This window comes from Uranotaenia lowii, chromosome 2 (assembly GCF_029784155.1).
Source record: "Uranotaenia lowii strain MFRU-FL chromosome 2, ASM2978415v1, whole genome shotgun sequence".
Taxonomy (NCBI): Eukaryota; Metazoa; Arthropoda; class Insecta; order Diptera; family Culicidae; genus Uranotaenia; species Uranotaenia lowii.
The window spans coordinates 41,091,115-41,114,377 of NC_073692.1; the positions used below are offsets into that span (position 1 = coordinate 41,091,115).

At 36.1% G+C, this 23,263-nt stretch overlaps 1 protein-coding gene across 1 annotated transcript in view; it reads right to left on the reverse strand.

Annotated features, from left to right (window-relative positions):
- Positions 1 to 10,905: 10,905 nt before the first annotated feature.
- The window catches only part of LOC129747519 (ATP-binding cassette sub-family G member 4), a 41,700-nt gene continuing 29,342 nt past the window's right edge, over positions 10,906 to 23,263 (reverse strand). The window contains exons 2-9 of the mRNA XM_055741777.1: positions 21,008 to 21,315; positions 18,025 to 18,170; positions 17,718 to 17,956; positions 17,243 to 17,656; positions 17,078 to 17,178; positions 16,844 to 16,999; positions 11,728 to 11,933; positions 10,906 to 11,666 (exon numbers count right to left, since the gene is read on the reverse strand). Of these exons, the coding sequence (XP_055597752.1) occupies positions 11,525 to 11,666; positions 11,728 to 11,933; positions 16,844 to 16,999; positions 17,078 to 17,178; positions 17,243 to 17,656; positions 17,718 to 17,956; positions 18,025 to 18,170; positions 21,008 to 21,315 (1,712 nt within the window). The 3' untranslated portion in view covers positions 10,906 to 11,524. The remainder of the gene's footprint in view (positions 11,667 to 11,727; positions 11,934 to 16,843; positions 17,000 to 17,077; positions 17,179 to 17,242; positions 17,657 to 17,717; positions 17,957 to 18,024; positions 18,171 to 21,007; positions 21,316 to 23,263) is intronic.

Below are 23,263 nucleotides of genomic sequence, written 5' to 3' on the forward strand. Positions count from 1 at the left end.
CTCTTTCACGTAAATTTCTTGGTTGACAGTCCCGGAAGATATGAAAATGCTGCTTTTCAAGCCACAGGTACAGATGGCTTGCCAAACCAGTTATTTCTTCGCGAACTTTGACAGTTTCATGTGCTTGAAAATATCTGCTATCTTTCCCCTTCCTTTTGCCGTATAAAACTCCTGTTCCGGAAGCTGCTTGTAGTCGGCTTTGACGTAGGTTTCTTCATCCATTACCACGCAGTCAAACTTCGTCAGCATCGTCGTGTACAGCATCCGGGATCGCGCTTTGGCCGTCGTATTTTGTTTATCATCGCGATTTGTAGTCACTACCTTCTTGTAAGTCGATAGTCCGACTCGTTTTTTGGCTCGATGCACGGTTGTAGACGATACACCAGCTTATTTGCGGCATCTCGGAGAGAGGTTAGGATTTCTCTTTGTCGTCTCAGCGGCTTCCGGTTTTCGATTTTCCCCCGATCCAGACTTCCTGGCTGTCGACAAACGTTCCCCAAACACTTTAATTTGTATCGATTGATTTGGCAACTTTTAACGAATTTGCCAGCTTTGCGTGCGAGTAGCTTGGATTTTCGCGATGCGCGAGCAATATTTTGATACGATTCTCTTCTTCCTTGGACGGCATTTTGACAACTGAAAAGTGAATTCCAAAATCAAAATAGGAGCAACATTCTACACACACACACCTTCAAAATGAGGGGTGTTCAGATTTTTAAATGCAAAATTGAAAGCAATACGTCAGGTTAATATTGACCAAATTTTGACCGTATCACCCTTTACTTCAACTAGCAGTTCCAGTCACAGTTTTTCCCTCGGGATAAAACTGTCAAGCCGCTACAACTAATCATCCACGATCGTCCGATCGCTGTTCTGTGTGTATGAGTTTTCGATTAGAAGTGAATCAACAATCACCTGTCAGAGCACGTTCGACCCATAGCAATTTCACCCGACAGTTCAAATCCCATTAACTGTAGAAACAGTGTTGCAGACGATTTTTCCTATAACACTTCTTTTTATCTCTCTATTAAGGCGCTAGTTGCATGCGTGCTTTATACCGGTACTTCAGGCGAGAATTATACAGCTGATGAATAATTGAAAAATGAAATATAATTGAAACAATCTTCGTTAATCATTCGAGGAGCGATCTTTTTCAGAGGCCCGTTTTATCAATCAGCTTGGGGCAAGCTATAATAGAAAAGCGTAAACTTTTACACAGCTTGACTTAGGCAAAGCGATCAATCGATCGATCGCCATTTTTCTCGTTAGGCTGTCTGGAGAATCATCCCATAAAAGTCATACGACTAGCCGTAAAAATTAGTTCCTGCATGATCGATGCAGGTGACGGAACCAGATGAATGAACTTTTTGCCGATGATGAACAATCAATAAACGTGGTGCCTGATGCAACGGTCAAGCGTTAGGTTAGGTGTCGTGAGTAGACTCGGTAAAAAAAAGATCAGCAATTTAGAGGTGTTGTCAAACTGGTTGAGGAAGTCAGACAGCCATCCGGTCTTTTTTTTTCAGCTGAGTTGATGCTGTTGTTGGGAGGAGCAATCAAAAAGGAGCTTAGAACTGGGTGAGATATGATCTTGGTCGTTAAAAATGGGAGAAATCGTTTAAAACTAGTTTTAGCTGCCGTTCGTTGGTGAAATAATTGAAAGTTTACTGAGCTAGTTTTTTTCAGTGGGTATATTATGATTCATGATAAGCAATAGGTTTAGTGATATGGAATGGTATTTTCGAATGAGGATGAAAGTTAATGATAGCAAAAAAAATAGCCAAGTATCTAGACTTACACAATAAAAAGTCAGAAAGATGACTCAAATTAAAATTTACTTGAATGAAAATAAATATTTACATCACTACACTAATGATCCTACAGTAAATTAAAAGTACAAGGCAGATTATTTACATGCTTTTATTTTTGGTCGGATATTCCATGGTCTGGTAAAACGAGATCTCTAGTTTTGCTCACATAGTGGTTTGTTTACACAATTGTAAACTTTTCCTCTCACGTTCTTCAACATTCCAATTGAGAATGTCTTCATTAAAACTAATTCTGAGAACTTTTAAACTAAAATAGGAATATTTGGATGGTAAAATGTTAAAATGTCTAACTACAGCTGGCAGTTTTAATTAATGATCAATTTACACGTATGCTGCTATAACTTAAGGGCTAGGTTAGCACGCCCCAAAACTGATTGATAAACTAAATGTATTCCTTTATTTGCGTACAGATCGCATCGCAGCATGTGTCTACCGATGGCGGGAGTTCAAATTCCATACCGGATACCGGATAATTTAAAAGTCCTAGCACGCAAAAGCCTATAGTTCCAGCTAATGATGACTGCTCGAATACATGTATCGATCCGCCAGACACGATCGCACTTGACATGCAATTTTGCGGGCGCTGACATGAATACGCGGTCGCCCGACGCGTATTCAGAGTTATTATTTTTAACAAACAGAAAACACAAAGTAACAACACTCATTCATTCATGAATCAGGTCGAAACGTTTTGCTAATTGTGGGAGAATAACCTTGTGGAAACCTTTCTGAAATGTTTCCTGTCAGACTTGACTTTCGTATAAAAATCTATGAAAGTTTCAGAAGAATTATCTCAACTTAATTTCAGTGCTTTCAATTTACTTACGTGAGCCTCACTATAAAAGTTTCCAGAGGAATTTCTTGAAGTGTATCATACTGATTGGACTATAAAAAATCTGGAAGTCAATGAAAAAACCAAAAGACTATAACCAAACAAGTACAATTTTGACATGGAAGAAAAAATCCATCAAGAGAAGAATTTTTTAATTTAAGAATTTTTGATTGAAAAAAAATCCGTTCCAACATTATTTTGTGCATGTACAATTTCATTACGACTTTTCAGATCTTTAGTCATGGCTTAGCTTGAAGTTCACCACATCACCACGCAAATTTGGCAAACGTCGGTGCGTTACGATACTGAGTGCTGACTACTTTTAGGCGCTTTTGATACGAGTGGTTTGAAATCGTAAGAGTTAGGTGTGTTACAGTCCCCCCACAATCATTAGTCACTTAACGTATCATTTCACCACATAATGTTCGTTCATTCGGATGTTAGTGGACCAAACATCAAGCTTTGCATGAATTTCAGTCATTAAATATTCTCTCTTTGATTTCAAACATGATTTTGTTTCCAATTTTGTTGAAAAATAAAATAATTTACCGAAACAATCAACGTTTTTCAAAACCACAATTATGGGTCAAAATTGAAGCTTGTAACAATTATTAGTCATATTGCTCACAATTATTAACCACAAAGAAGTCCATGGCAACACCCGAATATCAACATGAAAATCAACAAGTTTCTGGCAAACATTCAGGGGCATTCTTTGCTAGTATACGTTCAAGGGGCAATTGAGTTGAGCTAGCAACCAAGAAATGTTTTGTTTTGCTTGCGAAAAAGTGACCCATGATAGTGTGGAACTTGGTGGATTCTGTAACAATTATGGGTCACTTTTATTTTGTCAAATATTATTAAATTTTCGCATTTCATTCGTTCAGTTTTATTTGGAAAATGTAAACTCTTCTTTTGTGCTTATATGGGACCAATTCATTTGGTTGGAATCTTTTAAATACCCGCATAAGGGACTTCCCGCATAATCAAATATCATACCCGTTATCGTTGATATTATTCTGATCTGATTCCACGAATAGTGACTATTCCAGTAATCTTCCTTAAATCTTCTACTTTTTACCTAACTTTATATTTTTCATGCGTCTTCGCTTGAAATGATAAAAAAATATTTTTGAAAGATACGAGTAATAATCTTTCAAATAAAACTCGAAGTGTGTCCTCACTGTCAACTTAGGAAAAAAAAAATGGCGTGCGCGACTTTAGTTTGTAAGCCCGTGCGTTTACGAATAATCTTCTAAACTTCGCCAAGCAAACCAAGAATGGCCATAACAGCGATTAAAATAAGCGCACCGAGGTTCACCGCCACGCAAGCGCTAAAGGTAAGTGGAAAAGCTTTTTTGATTGCCTTAAATTTTATTTTTCCAACTCTCCTATACAGCTCATCAAAGTACAGCAGATGACAGAACAAACTCCACCATCCGGCCGACAAACACCGGAGCGGTTGCAGTGCCCAACGTAGGAGCGGCAGCAGCTGTGGTCTGTCTGTGAGAAATTGGAAACACAATTTAGGAGATGGCATAGGCAGCGAATTTCCGGATTTTGCGGCAGCGAAGGAAAAGTAGTTCTTCTGAAAACGCTGTAAGTATCCAGTTTTATTTCGACTTCGCTCCAATCCCCTAAGATTTTTGAATTTTAAACAGGGGCGGATCTCACCAGGAAACAGTTTATTCTCCCACGGCGAAAGCGCACCAGGCGCGGCAATTTATGTCGATGGCTAATGAACGGAATTCAATTAGCATCGAGAATCACACGCGGAAACAGGAAATTTTACGCAGCTCTCTAGGTAGGTTACACCATTCCTTATCGGTTAAATGGTTTTAAGATTTTTCTTTGTTTTGCAGGTTGAGCCTGTGGTTACGAAGGATCCCGGGTTAAAAGCATAATGCCAGCAGACGTAGCAACAACAACCATCACCACATCACCAACAGTAGCAGAAATATCATCACTATCTCTCGTCCAGCTCCTCAGCCGTCACTGATCGTATCACCTTGACCACCACAACCGGCAACAGCAGCACCACTTAATCCAAAAGCAGTCATACGCCGGAAGCGTTTCTCGCATCACCCCATCTGTTATAAGTTGTAATTTTTTTATCTCTCACGGCGGAAATGGCTCAGTTTTCGATCCGGATGCGAAAAACTTAAAAAAGGTTCCATGAAATCGGCAAGGTATGTTTCTAGTTTCTTTTTATAAGAATACAATAAAAATACTTTTATTTGAACATAGGAATCCAACGAGCGAATGAGCCGCAACCCAATCAATATCTGTGGATTGGAGGCAACATTGGAGAAGGTTATCTGGCCACGGATTCATCGGAACAACTGAGCCAAAGTTTGCTGAAAGAATCTCGGGAACGCCTACAGTAGGATTCTGAGCTGCAAGAGCGTATAAGCGATCATAAAAAATACCAATTTCTGCTGTCATTGAAGCAAAGGTGTTGCTGAGTTAAATGAAATGTGTCACTCCGTGCGAGGAGTAGTCATCGTTTGGTCGCATTCTTGCTTGTTTGCCCATTGAATCCCGGTTGGGGGGAATAATAACCTTGAGAACGCAGTTCAGCGTTACTGATCTTGTAGCAGCTTTAGCTGCATATTCCGGTACCTTTTCGGAAATTATGCAGTTGGAGGTCGGTCAACATCGCCTGATGGCGCACCTAACCACTCAGTGGAAAGAAAAATTCGGATTATGTAACTATTTTAGGGTAAGGTATCAATCACAATAAGTACATTATTCCAGTATTTTATAACAAAACTTTTTTTTTGCAGGTGGTAACATATTACCTACTTCAACCAGGGTGAAGATAACGAATCCTACTTGGATGTGGTCATGGAAATTTTCAATGTAGGACTGAGTACCCGAACGTAGAAAAAGACATACCATTAACAGTCCTAATTCTGTGCATTTTGGAAGATTTTTCTTCATTCATAAGTTTATTTACTAAGGCATTTTACTTTGATAGTTAAATTTTGTCATTCCATTATACCGCTCTATTCTTTTCTGTGATTATAAAGAGGAGGAATCGTTATTGTCCTGGTGACTCAAATGCTAGCATTCAAACTGCTTTTATGGAAAGGAAAAAGGACCCCTGAGGGATCAATTCCAAGATCTGTTTTCCGTCAGCATCTTAGAAGATCTTAAACAAGATATTTTTCTAATATTAATAACAATAATACCTTACTATACCATTTATAAATTTACCTTAAAATGGAAGGAATGTAGTCTAACAATCTGCTTGTTCGATTGAATAACTTTTATGTAGCAAATAGAGAAATATGTGTTGAAGTAAGAAAATTCGCAGTATTTGGACCTGCGAGGAATTAGGGCCTATAACAGCAAAAAATGTAATTATAAATGCCATACTAGAATTAATAAAATAATATTTAATGAATTTTAGCACGAATCGTTTTCTTTTGCAATATAAATCGTAAAAAGATCTATTAAAGATACATTGTGTCGTTCTAAATATTGAAATGGATGATTTAACAACGATTACATCTATCGTTTTGCTACAAATTTCATTAGAAAAAAGCAAAAAAATGAATGGTTACTCTACTTAACGACCGGTTCGCTGTATCGTAAAGTGCGTCCAAACGATTCCATGTCATGGAAAAAAGACTACCTTAATCGTACATCAATAATCCTCAACTATAAAGCTAATCTTTCATGTGTCTTAGGAAAAAGATAATGGAAATCGTTATTGTATAATGCTGATTCATGCGGGTTAACGGTTTAAGATGTCAACCTTATAACATTGGAATTTTATGCGATAGTTCCACAGCTTATAGTTCACCTTTGATAAAAAGTATTGAAACAGCAATTTTACTGTTATCAAACGCACAAATAATATTTTTAATGCATTTTGATGATATTGTCGATTTACTAAAAATAATAATATGATATAATTTCTTTTGGTTTAGTAGATATCAGCAGTTCTAATGATCGGTGACTAATAATTGTGTGTGACCCATGATTGTGGGGGGACTGTACATTGAAAAGAACTGGCATCAGACGGGATCATATTCAATTTTAAAATATTCAAACAATCTTATTAAGGTTCCTGTTAATAATTTCAATCAAACTATGTGATCAACATTTCAACATCCAATTTAAAGTCGCTATTTTTAAACTAAAATAAATTATTTAGTCTTAACTTCTAAAATCATCTTTTTGAATCGATAAAAAACCATACAAACTGAGTTTGTTTAGCTCAAAAAAAAACTTCATGGCATAATTAAGTTTTTTTTTTAAAGGAAGATAGGATTTAAATATGAGGGATACCGAACTTTTCGAATTGTCTATGAATAGTTCGAGACCAGCTAGGATGGCTGGATTATGTGGGCAGAGGCCCGCGTGTACTCACATTATTTGCCAAATTAGGTATGCATGATACTCAAATTAAGATATGATTGTAGAATACAGATGAACATAGCAGAATTGGATAGTTTTAAATAATGGTGAACCATTATGATCAATATTATACAACCAATGGAATTTTATTGGCTGAGCGAGTAAAAGGCCTTTTAGAAAACGGTTGAAAAAAAGAAAAATAATGAAAAACGAATGTTCGTTAGTCGATAAACGAATTATGGCGGTAATGGATGTGAATTGCGATCGAAGAACCCTAACATAATCCGACAATGGCACAATCGGTAGGTCGTTGCTCCGAGATTAGGTGAGTATTTCCGCATTGAAAGTGAATTGTTCAAAGTGAATGTGAAGAGTGAACCAATAAAAAAATAACGTAGTTTCACTTTCGAAATAAAAGTGAAAGTGCAAGAAAATGTACATGAATAGCAGAAAAGGAATCTTACAAGCTTATTCAAACAAAATATAGACAGTTAAATGATAATAAAATGTTTTATATTATATGTTGATTTCATAATCAGGACTTCGATGGGAAGGCAAAAATCCTAATGAAAGATTTTTAAGAATAAAAAAAATTATTTGAGTAGTACAGAAGCTTCGATGGGAAGGCGAAGTTTCACAAAGAAAAAAAGAATAACCTGGAAAAGAAATGTTAAATGAAAAAAAAATAAATAAACGGACTTCGAAGGGAAGGCAAAGTTCTTATTAGTCAGTATTTGACTTCGATAGAAGGCGGAGTTATAATTTTATGAACTGTAGAATTTCGATGAGAAGGCGAAGTTCTTGAAAAAAAAAGAAAAAAATACAATTGCGAATTAGATAAAAGGGATAGTTTCTAAGATTCCTGACAACAACTATTCCGAATAATTTAAAAAAAATAAAAAATGGAAATAAGAACATATGAGATTGTTTTGAAAAAAAAAATTACGGATAAAGTTAAGAAAAAAAAATTTGTTCTTAGCGTGGGCAAAATAAAGACCACAGAAGAATTATTAAGATTATTGATTAAGATTATTGATTAAATTAGAATTTAAAGCCACAATTATTTCAATAGAAGAAACAAAAAAAAATTAAAACTATACTCTAAGATATATCGATTGTGCAATGAATGAATGATGAAGATAAGCAAAACTAAGCTATACAAACTTTAAAGGCACGGAAAATTTTAACGAAATGTAAACTAAAAAGAAAAAGAGAATAATATGTATTGAATGCATTGAAGATGATGAAAAAAGTAATTTAAAAATTATCGAAAATAAATATCTTCCAATAATTGTTTTAAAGAGAAATGTTCAGATAAACAAAAATTTTTACAATGAACATTTGAATCAAAATTCAAAAATTAAGTTTACAATGAAAAATTAAATTTAAAGGCAAATGAAAAAAAAACTTAATAAAGGGTGATACGGTCAAAATTTGGTCAAGGGAAAACGCGTGTAAATCGGTGAAATCGTTTTTTTAAAAAATCAAATTAAATTTCTTTTTCAAGTTCAATTAGTATAAAATTCAGGAAAAATATTCGGTTAGGCTTCCGCTTTTCCAAATCCGATTTGCCAGGCATTACGCTTAACCCCTGCCATCAGATTTTGTACAGCCACCTTGTTCACCTTCTTGTCCTTGGGAACCACCTGCACGTTGTTGGCGGCGTACCACTCCATGGCCTTTTGACCGTAATGGCAAGATGCCAAATACGGCCAAAACAGTACAGAACAACCGTGTTTCTTCAGGAAAGGCAGCAGACGTTTATTCAAACACTCTTTCACGAAAATTTCTTAGTTTACAGTCCCGGAAGCTATGAAAATGCTGCTTTTCAAGCCGCAGGTAAAGATGGCTTGCCAAACCAGATATTTCTTCGCGAACTTTGACAGTTTCATGTGCTTGAAAATATCTGCTACCTTTCCCCTTCCTTTTGCCGTAGAAAACTCCTGTCCCGGAAGCTGCTTTAGACGGCTTTGACGTAGGTTTCGTCGTCCTTTACCACGTAGTCAAACTTCGTCAGCATCGTCGTGTACAGCTCGTTTTTTGGCTCGATGCACGGTTGTAGACGATACACCCAGCTTATTTGCGGCATCTCGGAGAGAGAGGTTAGGGTTTCGCTTGAAACTACCGGCAACTCTCTTTGTCGTCTCAGCGGCTTCCGTTTTTCGATTTCCCCCCCCATCCAGACTTCCTGGCTGTCGACAAACGTTCCCCAAACACTTTAATTACATTTGTAACGGTTGATTTGGCAACTTCTTGCGATTTTGCCAGCTTTGCGTGCGAGTAGCTCGGATTTTCGCGATGCGTGAGCAAAATTTTGATACGCTGCTCTTCTTCCTTGGACGGCTTTTTGACAACTAAAGAGTGATTTCCAAAATCAAAATAGGAGCAACATTCTACACACACACACACATCTTCAAAATGAGGGGTATTCAGGTTTTTTAAATGCAAAATTGAAATAAATACGTCAAGTTGATTATGACCAAATTTTGACCGTATCACCCTTTACAAGCATTCCAAAAGAGATCAAATGTAACTCACGACATAAAATGTGGAGAACGTGCGAAATGTTTTATAGACGAAACAAGTTGATTTTTGCACAAATGATATGAAAACGATGTTAAGACCAAAAATGTTTGAAAACCAGTACTAGTACATAGAACGAAATATAGGAATAGTGCAGAAATATTCCACATAAAACCTTAAAGCGGCAACGACGTTTTCCATCAACAAAAAATGTCAAGCGATTTTAAGTCAGCTTTCAACTTTATTTTCCCTTGCATAAAGACATTAACAAACATATTTAAACAAAACAACACAATTCATCAAATAACTGCTAGACAATCGCTAGATATAGTATATTTTAAATAGTTAGTCTGAAACCCAAAATTTAGTAAATAAATTGAAATTAACTAAAATTTAGCATAGCATTAGCATAGCATTAGCATAGCATTAGCATAGCATTAGCATAGCATTAGCATAGCATCAGCATAGCATTAGCATAGCATTAGCATAGCATTAGCATAGCATTAGCATAGCATTAGCATAGCATTAGCATAGCATTAGCATAGCATTAGCATAGCATTAGCATAGCATTAGCATAGCATTAGCATAGCATTAGCATAGCATTAGCATAGCATTAGCATAGCATTAGCATAGCATTAGCATAGCATTAGCATAGCATTAGCATAGCATTAGCATAGCATTAGCATAGCATTAGCATAGCATTAGCATAGCATTAGCATAGCATTAGCATAGCATTAGCATAGCATTAGCATAGCATTAGCATAGCATTAGCATAGCATTAGCATAGCATTAGCATAGCATTAGCATAGCATTAGCATAGCATTAGCATAGCATTAGCATAGCATTAGCATAGCATTAGCATAGCATTAGCATAGCATTAGCATAGCATTAGCATAGCATTAGCATAGCATTAGCATAGCATTAGCATAGCATTAGCATAGCATTAGCATAGCATTAGCATAGCATTAGCATAGCATTAGCATAGCATTAGCATAGCATTAGCATAGCATTAGCATAGCATTAGCATAGCATTAGCATAGCATTAGCATAGCATTAGCATAGCATTAGCATAGCATTAGCATAGCATTAGCATAGCATTAGCATAGCATTAGCATAGCATTAGCATAGCATTAGCATAGCATTAGCATAGCATTAGCATAGCATTAGCATAGCATTAGCATAGCATTAGCATAGCATTAGCATAGCATTAGCATAGCATTAGCATAGCATTAGCATAGCATTAGCATAGCATTAGCATATCATTAGCATAGCCTTAGCATAGTATTTTAGTAGAAGCATTTATTTTTAAAAAAATCTTTTCGTAAAGGGATTTTTGAAGGAAAAAAAAAACAATTTATTTGAAATGGATTTTGAATTGTTATATCTCCAGTTGGCAATGTAGGCTACATTAATGGCTACGTTTGATTTGTTCAAAACAAATAAATATCACTAACTTGTTGACACGTTTTCATTGAACCTGTTTTGGCCATTAGACTATGTTAAGGTGTATTTATGTACAGTGTGAAATAAGAAAAAAAAATCAATACAAAACCATAATAAGTTGTAGTACATGGCAAAAAATTTGGCATATTTCTTTTAAGTTTGCCTTAGAAACTATCACTAGCACTATAGTAAAGGTTTGTTGTTGTTCTCATAAATCCGTTGCCTATGGCAAATATCATCTCGATTGTGCACCTAACTACCATTAACGTTATAGTACTTATTTATATAAAAAAAAAACAAGTCTTTTCGATCATCGGAAACAATCTAGAAATCCTAGCTCACTACTAGTTGCTTGTGGTATACATTGGTGGCTGTATTTTATAAGACTACAGCTTAATATTTTACGTTCGCTTTGGGAAAAACGCTTGGAATCACTTTTGTGTTGGTTGTTGCATTGACTGATAAGAGGTCAAGCGTTTGTTTTTTTTTGTGGAATTACCGAATTTGAACTATAATAACTTCAAGGAGTTTATCGTACGGAAATCACTTTCCATCGAAGAGCGAAATAGCAAAGCACTCGGAAGAGCACCAAGGTGATCGACAGAGCATAGACGTCCTTCCAGAACTGGTCACCCTCCATGGAAATTTCAGCCAGGAATTTCGATGGGTACCTTGAAAAAAAATTAAATGAATTTTAGAAATTTTTAGATATAAATTTGAGAAAAAAAATACCTATAGTGGCAGTACGGTTTCAGCTCACAGTCAAGCGTTGCTCGGTTGTCTCCATAGATGGCATTGACGTAACCCTCTAAACCATATCGGAGATACGAAATGTGGGCCCCCCATTTCAGATAACTTGGAAGATCACGCAGCGTTACACCGAAACCAGCGAACATCATCATCGGGATAGACAGCACCGGGCCAAGGAACGTACCATTCTGTAGGAAAAAAATAAAAAAAAAATACAAAGATCAGCAAAATTCCCACCAGATGTTGTGCGATAATGAATCACTATGAGACTAGACTACACGATGAGAGGTCAACGATTTCGAGCGGAAACGATTAAAGTTGGCTTTCTTATTTTCCTACAATCCCAACAGGATGCTAATCAATCTCGTCTGATTGATTTGTTACAGCATCCAGGAGCATTCATGCGTTACTCTCATCAATGGTGCCGAACTTTCAATGAAATTATGAATGTGTGGGATTATGTTATCACTTTTGTAGAATTTTTAATTTTTTCGAAAGAAACCCAAATAGTGAGAAACAGAAAAATTATGTAAAAATGAAACGTATTCGATAATTCAGATTTTGTATCTTTTTCGAAACCTTAATTCTAGTGAAGCAATATTATGCATACATTAAGAGGTAAAAAACTTGTTGGGAGCTCCCAATGAAAGTTTTAAGATCAAATCTTGTAGAATCAATTTTAAGATTAATTTATCTCCTTAGAGTTGTGTTACGGAAAAAAAAATCAGTTACTTCGTTTTACATAATTTTGAATATAAACTATAAAAATTATGATTCATTCATGGATTTTTAAGTTCTGAGAGCCTCATACAAAGCAAAAAAATCCCCTTTCATTTGGAAGGGCAATCAAAATTTTTTGTCATTATTGTCATTTTTGTCTTTTTTTGTCTTTTTTTGTCATTTTTGTCATATTTGTCATTTTTGTCATTTTTGTCATTTTTGTCATTTTTGTCATTTTTGTCATTTTTGTCATTTTTGTCATTTTTGTCATTTTTGTCATTTTTGTCATTTTTGTCATTTTTGTCATTTTTGTCATTTTTGTCATTTTTGTCATTTTTGTCATTTTTGTCATTTTTGTCATTTTTGTCATTTTTGTCATTTTTGTCATTTTTGTCATTTTTGTCATTTTTGTCATTTTTGTCATTTTTGTCATTTTTGTCATTTTTGTCATTTTTGTCATTTTTGTCATTTTTGTCATTTTTGTCATTTTTGTCATTTTTGTCATTTTTGTCATTTTTGTCATTTTTGTCATTTTTGTCATTTTTGTCATTTTTGTCATTTTTGTCATTTTTGTCATTTTTGTCATTTTTGTCATTTTTGTCATTTTTGTCATTTTTGTCATTTTTGTCATTTTTGTCATTTTTGTCATTTTTGTCATTTCATTTTTGTCATTTTTGTCATTTTTGTCATTTTTGTCATTTTTGTCATTTTTGTCATTTTTGTCATTTTTGTCATTTTTGTCATTTTTGTCATTTTTGTCATTTTTGTCATTTTTGTCATTTTTGTCATTTTTGTCATTTTTGTCATTTTTGTCATTTTTGTCATTTTTGTCATTTTTGTCATTTTTGTCATTTTTGTCATTTTTGTCATTTTTGTCATTTTTGTCATTTTTGTCATTTTTGTCATTTTTGTCATTTTTGTCATTTTTGTCATTTTTGTCATTTTTGTCATTTTTGTCATTTTTGTCATTTTTGTCATTTTTGTCATTTTTGTCATTTTTGTCATTTTTGTCATTTTTGTCATTTTTGTCATTTTTGTCATTTTTGTCATTTTTGTCATTTTTGTCATTTTTGTCATTTTTGTCATTTTTGTCATTTTTGTCATTTTTGTCATTTTTGTCATTTTTGTCATTTTTGTCATTTTTGTCATTTTTGTCATTTTTGTCATTTTTGTCATTTTTGTCATTTTTGTCATTTTTGTCATTTTTGTCATTTTTGTCATTTTTGTCATTTTTGTCATTTTTGTCATTTTTGTCATTTTTGTCATTTTTGTCATTTTTGTCATTTTTGTCATTTTTGTCATTTTTGTCATTTTTGTCATTTTTGTCATTTTTGTCATTTTTGTCATTTTTGTCATTTTTGTCATTTTTGTCATTTTTGTCATTTTTGTCATTTTTGTCATTTTTGTCATTTTTGTCATTTTTGTCATTTTTGTCATTTTTGTCATTTTTGTCATTTTTGTCATTTTTGTCATTTTTGTCATTTTTGTCATTTTTGTCATTTTTGTCATTTTTGTCATTTTTGTCATTTTTGTCATTTTTGTCATTTTTGTCATTTTTGTCATTTTTGTCATTTTTGTCATTTTTGTCATTTTTGTCATTTTTGTCATTTTTGTCATTTTTGTCATTTTTGTCATTTTTGTCATTTTTGTCATTTTTGTCATTTTTGTCATTTTTGTCATTTTTGTCATTTTTGTCATTTTTGTCATTTTTGTCATTTTTGTCATTTTTGTCATTTTTGTCATTTTTGTCATTTTTGTCATTTTTGTCATTTTTGTCATTTTTGTCATTTTTGTCATTTTTGTCATTTTTGTCATTTTTGTCATTTTTGTCATTTTTGTCATTTTTGTCATTTTTGTCATTTTTGTCATTTTTGTCATTTTTGTCATTTTTGTCATTTTTGTCATTTTTGTCATTTTTGTCATTTTTGTCATTTTTGTCATTTTTGTCATTTTTGTCATTTTTGTCATTTTTGTCATTTTTGTCATTTTTGTCATTTTTGTCATTTTTGTCATTTTTGTCATTTTTGTCATTTTTGTCATTTTTGTCATTTTTGTCATTTTTGTCATTTTTGTCATTTTTGTCATTTTTGTCATTTTTGTCATTTTTGTCATTTTTGTCATTTTTGTCATTTTTGTCATTTTTGTCATTTTTGTCATTTTTGTCATTTTTGTCATTTTTGTCATTTTTGTCATTTTTGTCATTTTTGTCATTTTTGTCATTTTTGTCATTTTTGTCATTTTTGTCATTTTTGTCATTTTTGTCATTTTTGTCATTTTTGTCATTTTTGTCATTTTTGTCATTTTTGTCATTTTTGTCATTTTTGTCATTTTTGTCATTTTTGTCATTTTTGTCATTTTTGTCATTTTTGTCATTTTTGTCATTTTTGTCATTTTTGTCATTTTTGTCATTTTTGTCATTTTTGTCATTTTTGTCATTTTTGTCATTTTTGTCATTTTTGTCATTTTTGTCATTTTTGTCATTTTTGTCATTTTTGTCATTTTTGTCATTTTTGTCATTTTTGTCATTTTTGTCATTTTTGTCATTTTTGTCATTTTTGTCATTTTTGTCATTTTTGTCATTTTTGTCATTTTTGTCATTTTTGTCATTTTTGTCATTTTTGTCATTTTTGTCATTTTTGTCATTTTTGTCATTTTTGTCATTTTTGTCATTTTTGTCATTTTTGTCATTTTTGTCATTTTTGTCATTTTTGTCATTTTTGTCATTTTTGTCATTTTTGTCATTTTTGTCATTTTTGTCATTTTTGTCATTTTTGTCATTTTTGTCATTTTTGTCATTTTTGTCATTTTTGTCATTTTTGTCATTTTTGTCATTTTTGTCATTTTTGTCATTTTTGTCATTTTTGTCATTTTTGTCATTTTTGTCATTTTTGTCATTTTTGTCATTTTTGTCATTTTTGTCATTTTTGTCATTTTTGTCATTTTTGTCATTTTTGTCATTTTTGTCATTTTTGTCATTTTTGTCATTTTTGTCATTTTTGTCATTTTTGTCATTTTTGTCATTTTTGTCATTTTTGTCATTTTTGTCATTTTTGTCATTTTTGTCATTTTTGTCATTTTTGTCATTTTTGTCATTTTTGTCATTTTTGTCATTTTTGTCATTTTTGTCATTTTTGTCATTTTTGTCATTTTTGTCATTTTTGTCATTTTTGTCATTTTTGTCATTTTTGTCATTTTTGTCATTTTTGTCATTTTTGTCATTTTTGTCATTTTTGTCATTTTTGTCATTTTTGTCATTTTTGTCATTTTTGTCATTTTTGTCATTTTTGTCATTTTTGTCATTTTTGTCATTTTTGTCATTTTTGTCATTTTTGTCATTTTTGTCATTTTTGTCATTTTTGTCATTTTTGTCATTTTTGTCATTTTTGTCATTTTTGTCATTTTTGTCATTTTTGTCATTTTTGTCATTTTTGTCATTTTTGTCATTTTTGTCATTTTTGTCATTTTTGTCATTTTTGTCATTTTTGTCATTTTTGTCATTTTTGTCATTTTTGTCATTTTTGTCATTTTTGTCATTTTTGTCATTTTTGTCATTTTTGTCATTTTTGTCATTTTTGTCATTTTTGTCATTTTTGTCATTTTTGTCATTTTTGTCATTTTTGTCATTTTTGTCATTTTTGTCATTTTTGTCATTTTTGTCATTTTTGTCATTTTTGTCATTTTTGTCATTTTTGTCATTTTTGTCATTTTTGTCATTTTTGTCATTTTTGTCATTTTTGTCATTTTTGTCATTTTTGTCATTTTTGTCATTTTTGTCATTTTTGTCATTTTTGTCATTTTTGTCATTTTTGTCATTTTTGTCATTTTTGTCATTTTTGTCATTTTTGTCATTTTTGTCATTTTTGTCATTTTTGTCATTTTTGTCATTTTTGTCATTTTTGTCATTTTTGTCATTTTTGTCATTTTTGTCATTTTTGTCATTTTTGTCATTTTTGTCATTTTTGTCATTTTTGTCATTTTTGTCATTTTTGTCATTTTTGTCATTTTTGTCATTTTTGTCATTTTTGTCATTTTTGTCATTTTTGTCATTTTTGTCATTTTTATCATTTTTTTCATTTTTGTCATTTTTGTCATTTTTGTCATTTTTGTCATTGTTTTCATTTTTGTCATTTTTGTCATTTTTCTCAGTTTGGCATATTTGTCATATTTGTCATATTTGATTTTTTTTAGTTTTCTAATTATTTTTATTTGTGAATTAATTTTTTTTTTTTTGATGATTTGGATTTGATTGTGTTTTTTTATCATTTTTATTATTTTTGGCATTGATATTTGTTATGTCTTTACAACATGAATTCAACTTTTTCAATATCCATTTGTGTTTGTGTAATACCTTTTTCATAACATAGAAAATTTAACTCACCACAACATTGAACCAAGCACCGATGGCCAATCCCATGCTCTGAGCGATCAGCACAATCAGGAAACTGATTGCGAAAAACATCCCGAATCGATGCCATTCCATCGGTTGGCCGCTCATGAAGTAGATGATACACGTGAACAGCATACAGCAGAAGAACTGTTAAGAAACATATGATCATAATTCATAATATGAGCAGAACAGGATAGTTTTTTCAAAGTTGAGAATTGTTCTTACCGAAAGAGGAAGATCTAGAATATTGACCGACAGGAAGTAGCTCTTAAGAGTGTACCATCGATTGAAATGCTCCTTTATTATCACGCCCATTTCCGTAGGAACTGTTTAATCGAAATGTTAACATTAAAAAATTAATTTAAAAATTATGAAAACCTTCAAGCTTACAAGTCAACACAGTCAACATCATGGTCGCCATCATATGGTGCATCAGGATCGAAAACAGCAGATTGTAGTTGTCTAACACCCGAGAACCTTCGTTACCGGCATCGATGAACAGGAAACCCAACATAACCGCAATACTGATGTTGACCCCGATCCGAAGGTGCGTCAACGTAGCATCCCTCTTACCCTTGATTATACCTCGCTTGATCAATACCTCAAGCTGGTACCACTGCGAGGTCGTCTGAAGATCATCGTTCTGTTCGATGATTTTCTTCAATGGATACTTCTTTCGTAGCTGCTCCAGCTTTAACACTTTTCGCTTGTCACTAAACCAGTCAGTACTCTCTCCGTTACCCATCTCCATGACCATAGTTTGAATCTTCTCCGGACCATGCTCGGCACAGGCCAATTCGATCACTGCATGGAAGATCATTGGTTATTCAAAGAACACGGCTTCTTCATGAAAGGAAGAACTTACCGTAATCCGCAGGGTTATGGTAGACGGGGCAGGGCATATCCACGGATTGCAGAAAAGGAACCAACTTGTCCGTCGATCCCTGGTACATGCACTCGCCACTGGACAGTACGTACACCTGATCGAACTCCTGGAACAGCTTGGCCGAAGGTTGATGTATGGTGCAGATGATCGTTCGCCCTTGTTTGGCAAGGTGTTTGAGTAGGTCTACAACCTGGTTGCAGGAGTAGCTATCCAGGCCGCTGAATTGATCAAGAGACAAACCTTGGATTAACACCTGTTTTCTCTAATCAAATATAGATCAACTTACGTGGTGGGCTCATCGAGGAACATGATAGTGGGATTGTTGATCAGCTCCAGGGCGATCGAGAGGCGCTTCCGTTGACCCCCAGAGAGGCGACTAGTGAGCGTATACTGGTGTTCGTACAGGCCGAGTACGGTGAGGATGTCTTCGATCTGGAATTATGAAAATTATCCTTTGCTTATATCTTCAAACTCTACGATTCGTACGATTTCTTACTAATGAGCTGTAGCGACTGCAAACGAATGTTGTGCTATTAATGTATTGAGCGAATTTTGGAAATTAAGTTTTACTCTAATTATCATTCATTCAGAGCCAGGCTAACGAAGAGGAAAAGCTCCGCTTTTGCGCGGTGGTCACACTGGACGTGAAGAACGCCTTCAACAGCGTCAGTTAGACAGCGATTGCGTCTTCGCTTATCCAAATGAAGGTCCCGGCATATCGGCATAGGCTTGTGGAAAGTTATTTCCACAATCACCAACTACAGTATATGACCGGTGAGGGCATACGGACACAAGAGGTTTCTGCAGGTGTGCCACAGGGATCAATACTTGGCCCGGTCCTGTGGAACATCACGTTTGATCACGTCCTTCAAATGAACCTCCCATTGATGGCTGAACTTGGAAGTTTTTTCGGGTGATGTAGTCCTCTTGGCGAGAGGCTTCTCGACAGTGGAAGTACAGCTACTTGCCACAGTAGCAATCCAGGCAGTGGAAAGTGGATGTACTCCAAGTGTCTGCGTCTAGCCCACCACAAAACCGAGATGGTGCTGTTCGCCAACCTGATCTTACCTCATACAGGCACCATTGCAGTTGGAACGTGTGATATCGTGTCCAATCGCGTAATTAAGTATCTAGCGGTGATGATCGACGACAGACTCAGCTTCATGAATCATGTTGATTACGTGTGTAAGAGAGCGGAAATAGTCACGGCCGCACTAACACGAATGATGTCGAACTCCTTCGCAATCCGAAGTAGCATGAAGAGGATACTGTCAAGCGTGACCACGTCAATCTTGCGGAACGGAGCGGCGGCCTGAAGGCAGGGCCTGGGAAGACAGTGATCTGTACGAGTACGTACGAGATTTTGCCAATAAGGACTCGATGTCTAACTGGCAGCAGCTGTGGGACAACTCAGTGAGAGGAAGATGAACCCATCGTCTGATCCCGTACATCGGGGCTGGATCGGAAGAAGACACGGTGAAGTGGACTTCCTAATGACACAATTCCTGACTGGTCATGGATGTTTTATGAAGTACCACTACCGGTTTGGACATGTTGCTTCACCATACTGCTTGGATCGCCGTCTGTGAACCCCACACGACATTAGACAACGTGGTACAGAGCATGTGTACGGACTCCAACACTTGGCATGCGTTCAGCGATGGGTTAATCCGGATCTGGACTGCCCTGCAGAGCAGCTGAAGTCAACGGCAGTCCGCGAACGGTGTAGTATAACTCCATCGCCGAGAAGCATCTGAGTAGTGTGCGTCCGGTCTCTTGATCGAAGCTACAAAGAAGAATGGAGGTCATGGGTGCGATGCAAACGTCTGTAGGATACCCCACCGCCGGGGAGTATCCGAGTAGTGCCGCTTCATTCGGCGGAAACTGCGGGGATAAGACAATACCTTCCTTGTAGCGGACCTAGTAGGAAGGGGGTAAACCTCTGTCGGGGGATACCAAAGCCTCTCGAGTCGGTGTAGGATGTCGTCACTGTCGGGAAACATCCGAATCGTAGCGTTCAAAATCCCAAATGTGTGCCGAGTCCAGGACGAGCTGCTCTCGATCTGGCACAAAACGAGCAAAAAAAAAAAGCCGCGGGCCAAAAATCATAGCGATGCCAGCCAAAGGGATACAAGAAGACCGGACTACAGCTGTCGAGTAGAGTGCGTCCGGCCCCACGGATTGAAGCTACAAAGATAAGGCAACATCTTCCGCGAGTTCGTGCGGAGGATGCTCCACCTTCGGAGAGTAACTGAGTAGTGTGGTTCCCAATGGTCGAAGCTGCGGGCAAACACTTGACCTTCATCACAGTGGAAATCGTTGGGAAAGGTTATTCCACGATCGGGGAATACCCACGGATAGAGTGGCTCTCAACGCCGGGTGAGCCATTCGAGTTGGAGTAGGATGACGTCTTCGTTCGGAAATCATCCGTTAAGTGCTGTTACAGGTGCGAGTCTAGGATAAGCTGCTCTCGATCGGCACAGGACGGGCATAAAGTGGCAAACTTCGAATTCTGGAGATAAGAGGTCGGGCTTGAGTCATTAGAAGAGAGGTCAGGCATCGAGTCTTCAGGAGGAGAGGTTTGTGTGGTCAACCCCGAGTCTTTAGGATAGGAGGTCGGGTCTCGATTCTCAAGAGGATCGAGGATCGATTCTAAATGATCGGGCCTTGAATCGTGCAGAGAAGAGGTCAACCTCGAGTCGATGCGAAAAGGGGTCGGATCTCGAGTCGTTAGAGGAGAGACCAAGCCTCGAGTCGCGAAGAGGAGAGGTTTATGTGGGAATCTCGAGTCATTGCGAGAAGATGTCGGTTCTCAAGTCGTCAGAGGGGAGTTCAGACGTCGAGTCGTAAGGATGAGAGGTTTTGCTGAATGATGTGGCCCCAGGTGGTGTAAAGGGAGTAGGAGGTATACACGGAGTATATCACGAGTCTTTCCATTTTACTCATGGACCCAAAGTAGCAAATTGAGGGGACGCGGTAGTCCTCCGTGCCTTGGAATACAATCCGTTAAACGAGATTTACCACCTGTGGTTACGAACTAAAAAATATATATATGACAAATATTCCGATTTGGTCAAAATCGATGCTATAAGCTCTTCGAAATCAACTTTTATAAAACCGAGAATTTAGAAGATATCACATTGAAGGCAACAAGGTGATTTCGTACACTGTTGTGGATATTATAAAGAAATAAGCCACAACTTTTCCAAAATTTTGTATTTAATATCCGGGAAAACCCGAATAAGACCGAGACATCTGATAATACTTACAATCGATTCCTTCTCGTGCCGGGACACATCCGGGCCCAGCTTGAAATCGGCCGAGGCTCGCATGTTCTCCAGCACCGTGAGCAAAGTCTGCAACCGATCGTCCTGGGTAATGTAGCAGGTCATCCGCCGGAAGCTGTTCAGATTCCGGATGCGTCCATTCACGTAAACTGCACCCTCGACACCGGTCTTCCGGTAGCCGGACAGAACATCCAACAGCGTCGATTTGCCCGCCCCCGATGGACCCATGATGGCGATTAGCTGTGATCCGGGGAATTTCCCACTCACTTTGTGGAGAATCTCCTTCTGACCTAAATGTGGAAGAATCGGAAAGAAGAGAGAGGAAATATAAATTATAGTAATAAACAGCGAACAAAACGATTGATTACGCCCAACGATTTGTTGGCGGGGAGGAGGTGTTGACAGTTGAGTGCAACGTAATTATCACCAATAAGTGGCATTAGATGTCTTAACTGAGCTGCTATCTTATCTGTCCTGAGCCCTGGGGCTCAGGAAGCACTTTTGTTACGACTAGCAATGATGACGAACTTGGCTGGACGTTCCAAAGTTCAATCGTTTCCAAGCGAGAGATAGAAAAAAAAGGCAGAGAAAGCTTTCCGAGTAAATAGTTCTGTAACACAGAACACCGGTTTGATTGGCTTCAGCTGGATTCCGATAAGGGCGATCAAAGTTCCCTAGAAAGAGGGGCACGTCAACCCGGAACTGAATCAATCAGAACCACCAGAGAGAAGGTGCTCTCGATCGATCAGATGGATGGCTGACATTGATGGCTGTGGGAACTTGGACTTTGGTCGAGATTGTTATCATCATCGGTGAATTGTTTACAAATCGTCTCATGTAACGTGTTTTGGACATTCAATGGAAAATAGTTTAACGGGGTGATGATTGGATTAACTAAACACGGAATAGTACTATTGCATGCTACAAACGGGTTTCTACGGAGAGAGTTACCAGATGCAGGATGATAAAAAATCTGATCTTTTGAATGTTTACGAACCTCGCTTGAAAGCTCTAGGAAAACACTTTGCATGTGGCAGTCGAATAGTCTTAGAATACAGGTCTAGCTTTTGTGGAAAGTTCATGTTGGTAAACTTTCTAGCTTGTGTAAGAGTTGTAAACATAACTGATTTATTTCTAGAATATATAATAGGGTAAATGTACCTAAGACAACGGCTTAAGGAAGCTGTTTTCATTAATTCAATAGAATTGCCTTCCATGTTGATTTGAAACTGATATTTATTCATTGAACTATATTTCGAATACTGTTTTATGAAAATATGTAGGAAATATATCAATCCATTACGTACTTTTGAGTCAATTTATGATTTATTTTTCTCATTCAAGTTCCTCCATTGTCGTACCAGGTCCCTAATTCCGTCGTACAAGGAGACCGGAATTGTCTCAATTTATTCCACCCTCTTCAGAAATACATTTAAAATTTTGCGGTTGCGGTTCATGCAATTAGCATCAGCTTACATCGAACGGATCAACCGCGCAGGATAACAGCAGAAGTTCTCTCGAGTAACCAGTCGCAATAAGCTATGAAACTAGGATAGCTTTATTCTAAACAGGTCTACCATTGCTTGGCTAATGCATCTGCAGGCTGCAAACTATTATACCTTCTATTGAATTCTACCGAAATTGTCTCAAACTATTCCTCCCTCATGAGGGATAGATTTGAAATTTTGCGGTTGCGGTTTATACAAATGCGATTATTTACTTCGCACGGATCAACCGCGCAGGATGACTGCAAAGTTCGAATAAGATCTTAGTCGCAATAAAATTGACTTGCCAAGAAATCCCAAGGTAGCGTTTTTGTAGCTAGGTACCATTGCTTGGCTAAGGCAATTCCAGGCAGCGCAATATTAGACCTTACAAATTGAATCCACCCAGCAAATGTATTTTGTACCAACACACTCTCCAACGGACTGGGCTGCCATGATCCAGGATTTGTCTGTAAAATAAGATTTTATAACATTAATACAGACATTTTTTCACAAATTACATGGCACAAATTTACACAATAACTGCATATATTTAAAGAACATCTACATTTTTAATAGTACTGTATGTTTTTCTACGCAATGAGACTGAATAGTAAGACATTTGAGGAGAGGCAGAATCACACTTGCGTTTTGTCAACATGTGTATTCTTATACATGTGGGAACCCTGGCGAAGGATATCGACACAAAGCAAAGCCACGTTGATGCGTGTAATGCGCATTAGACTGATTCAGC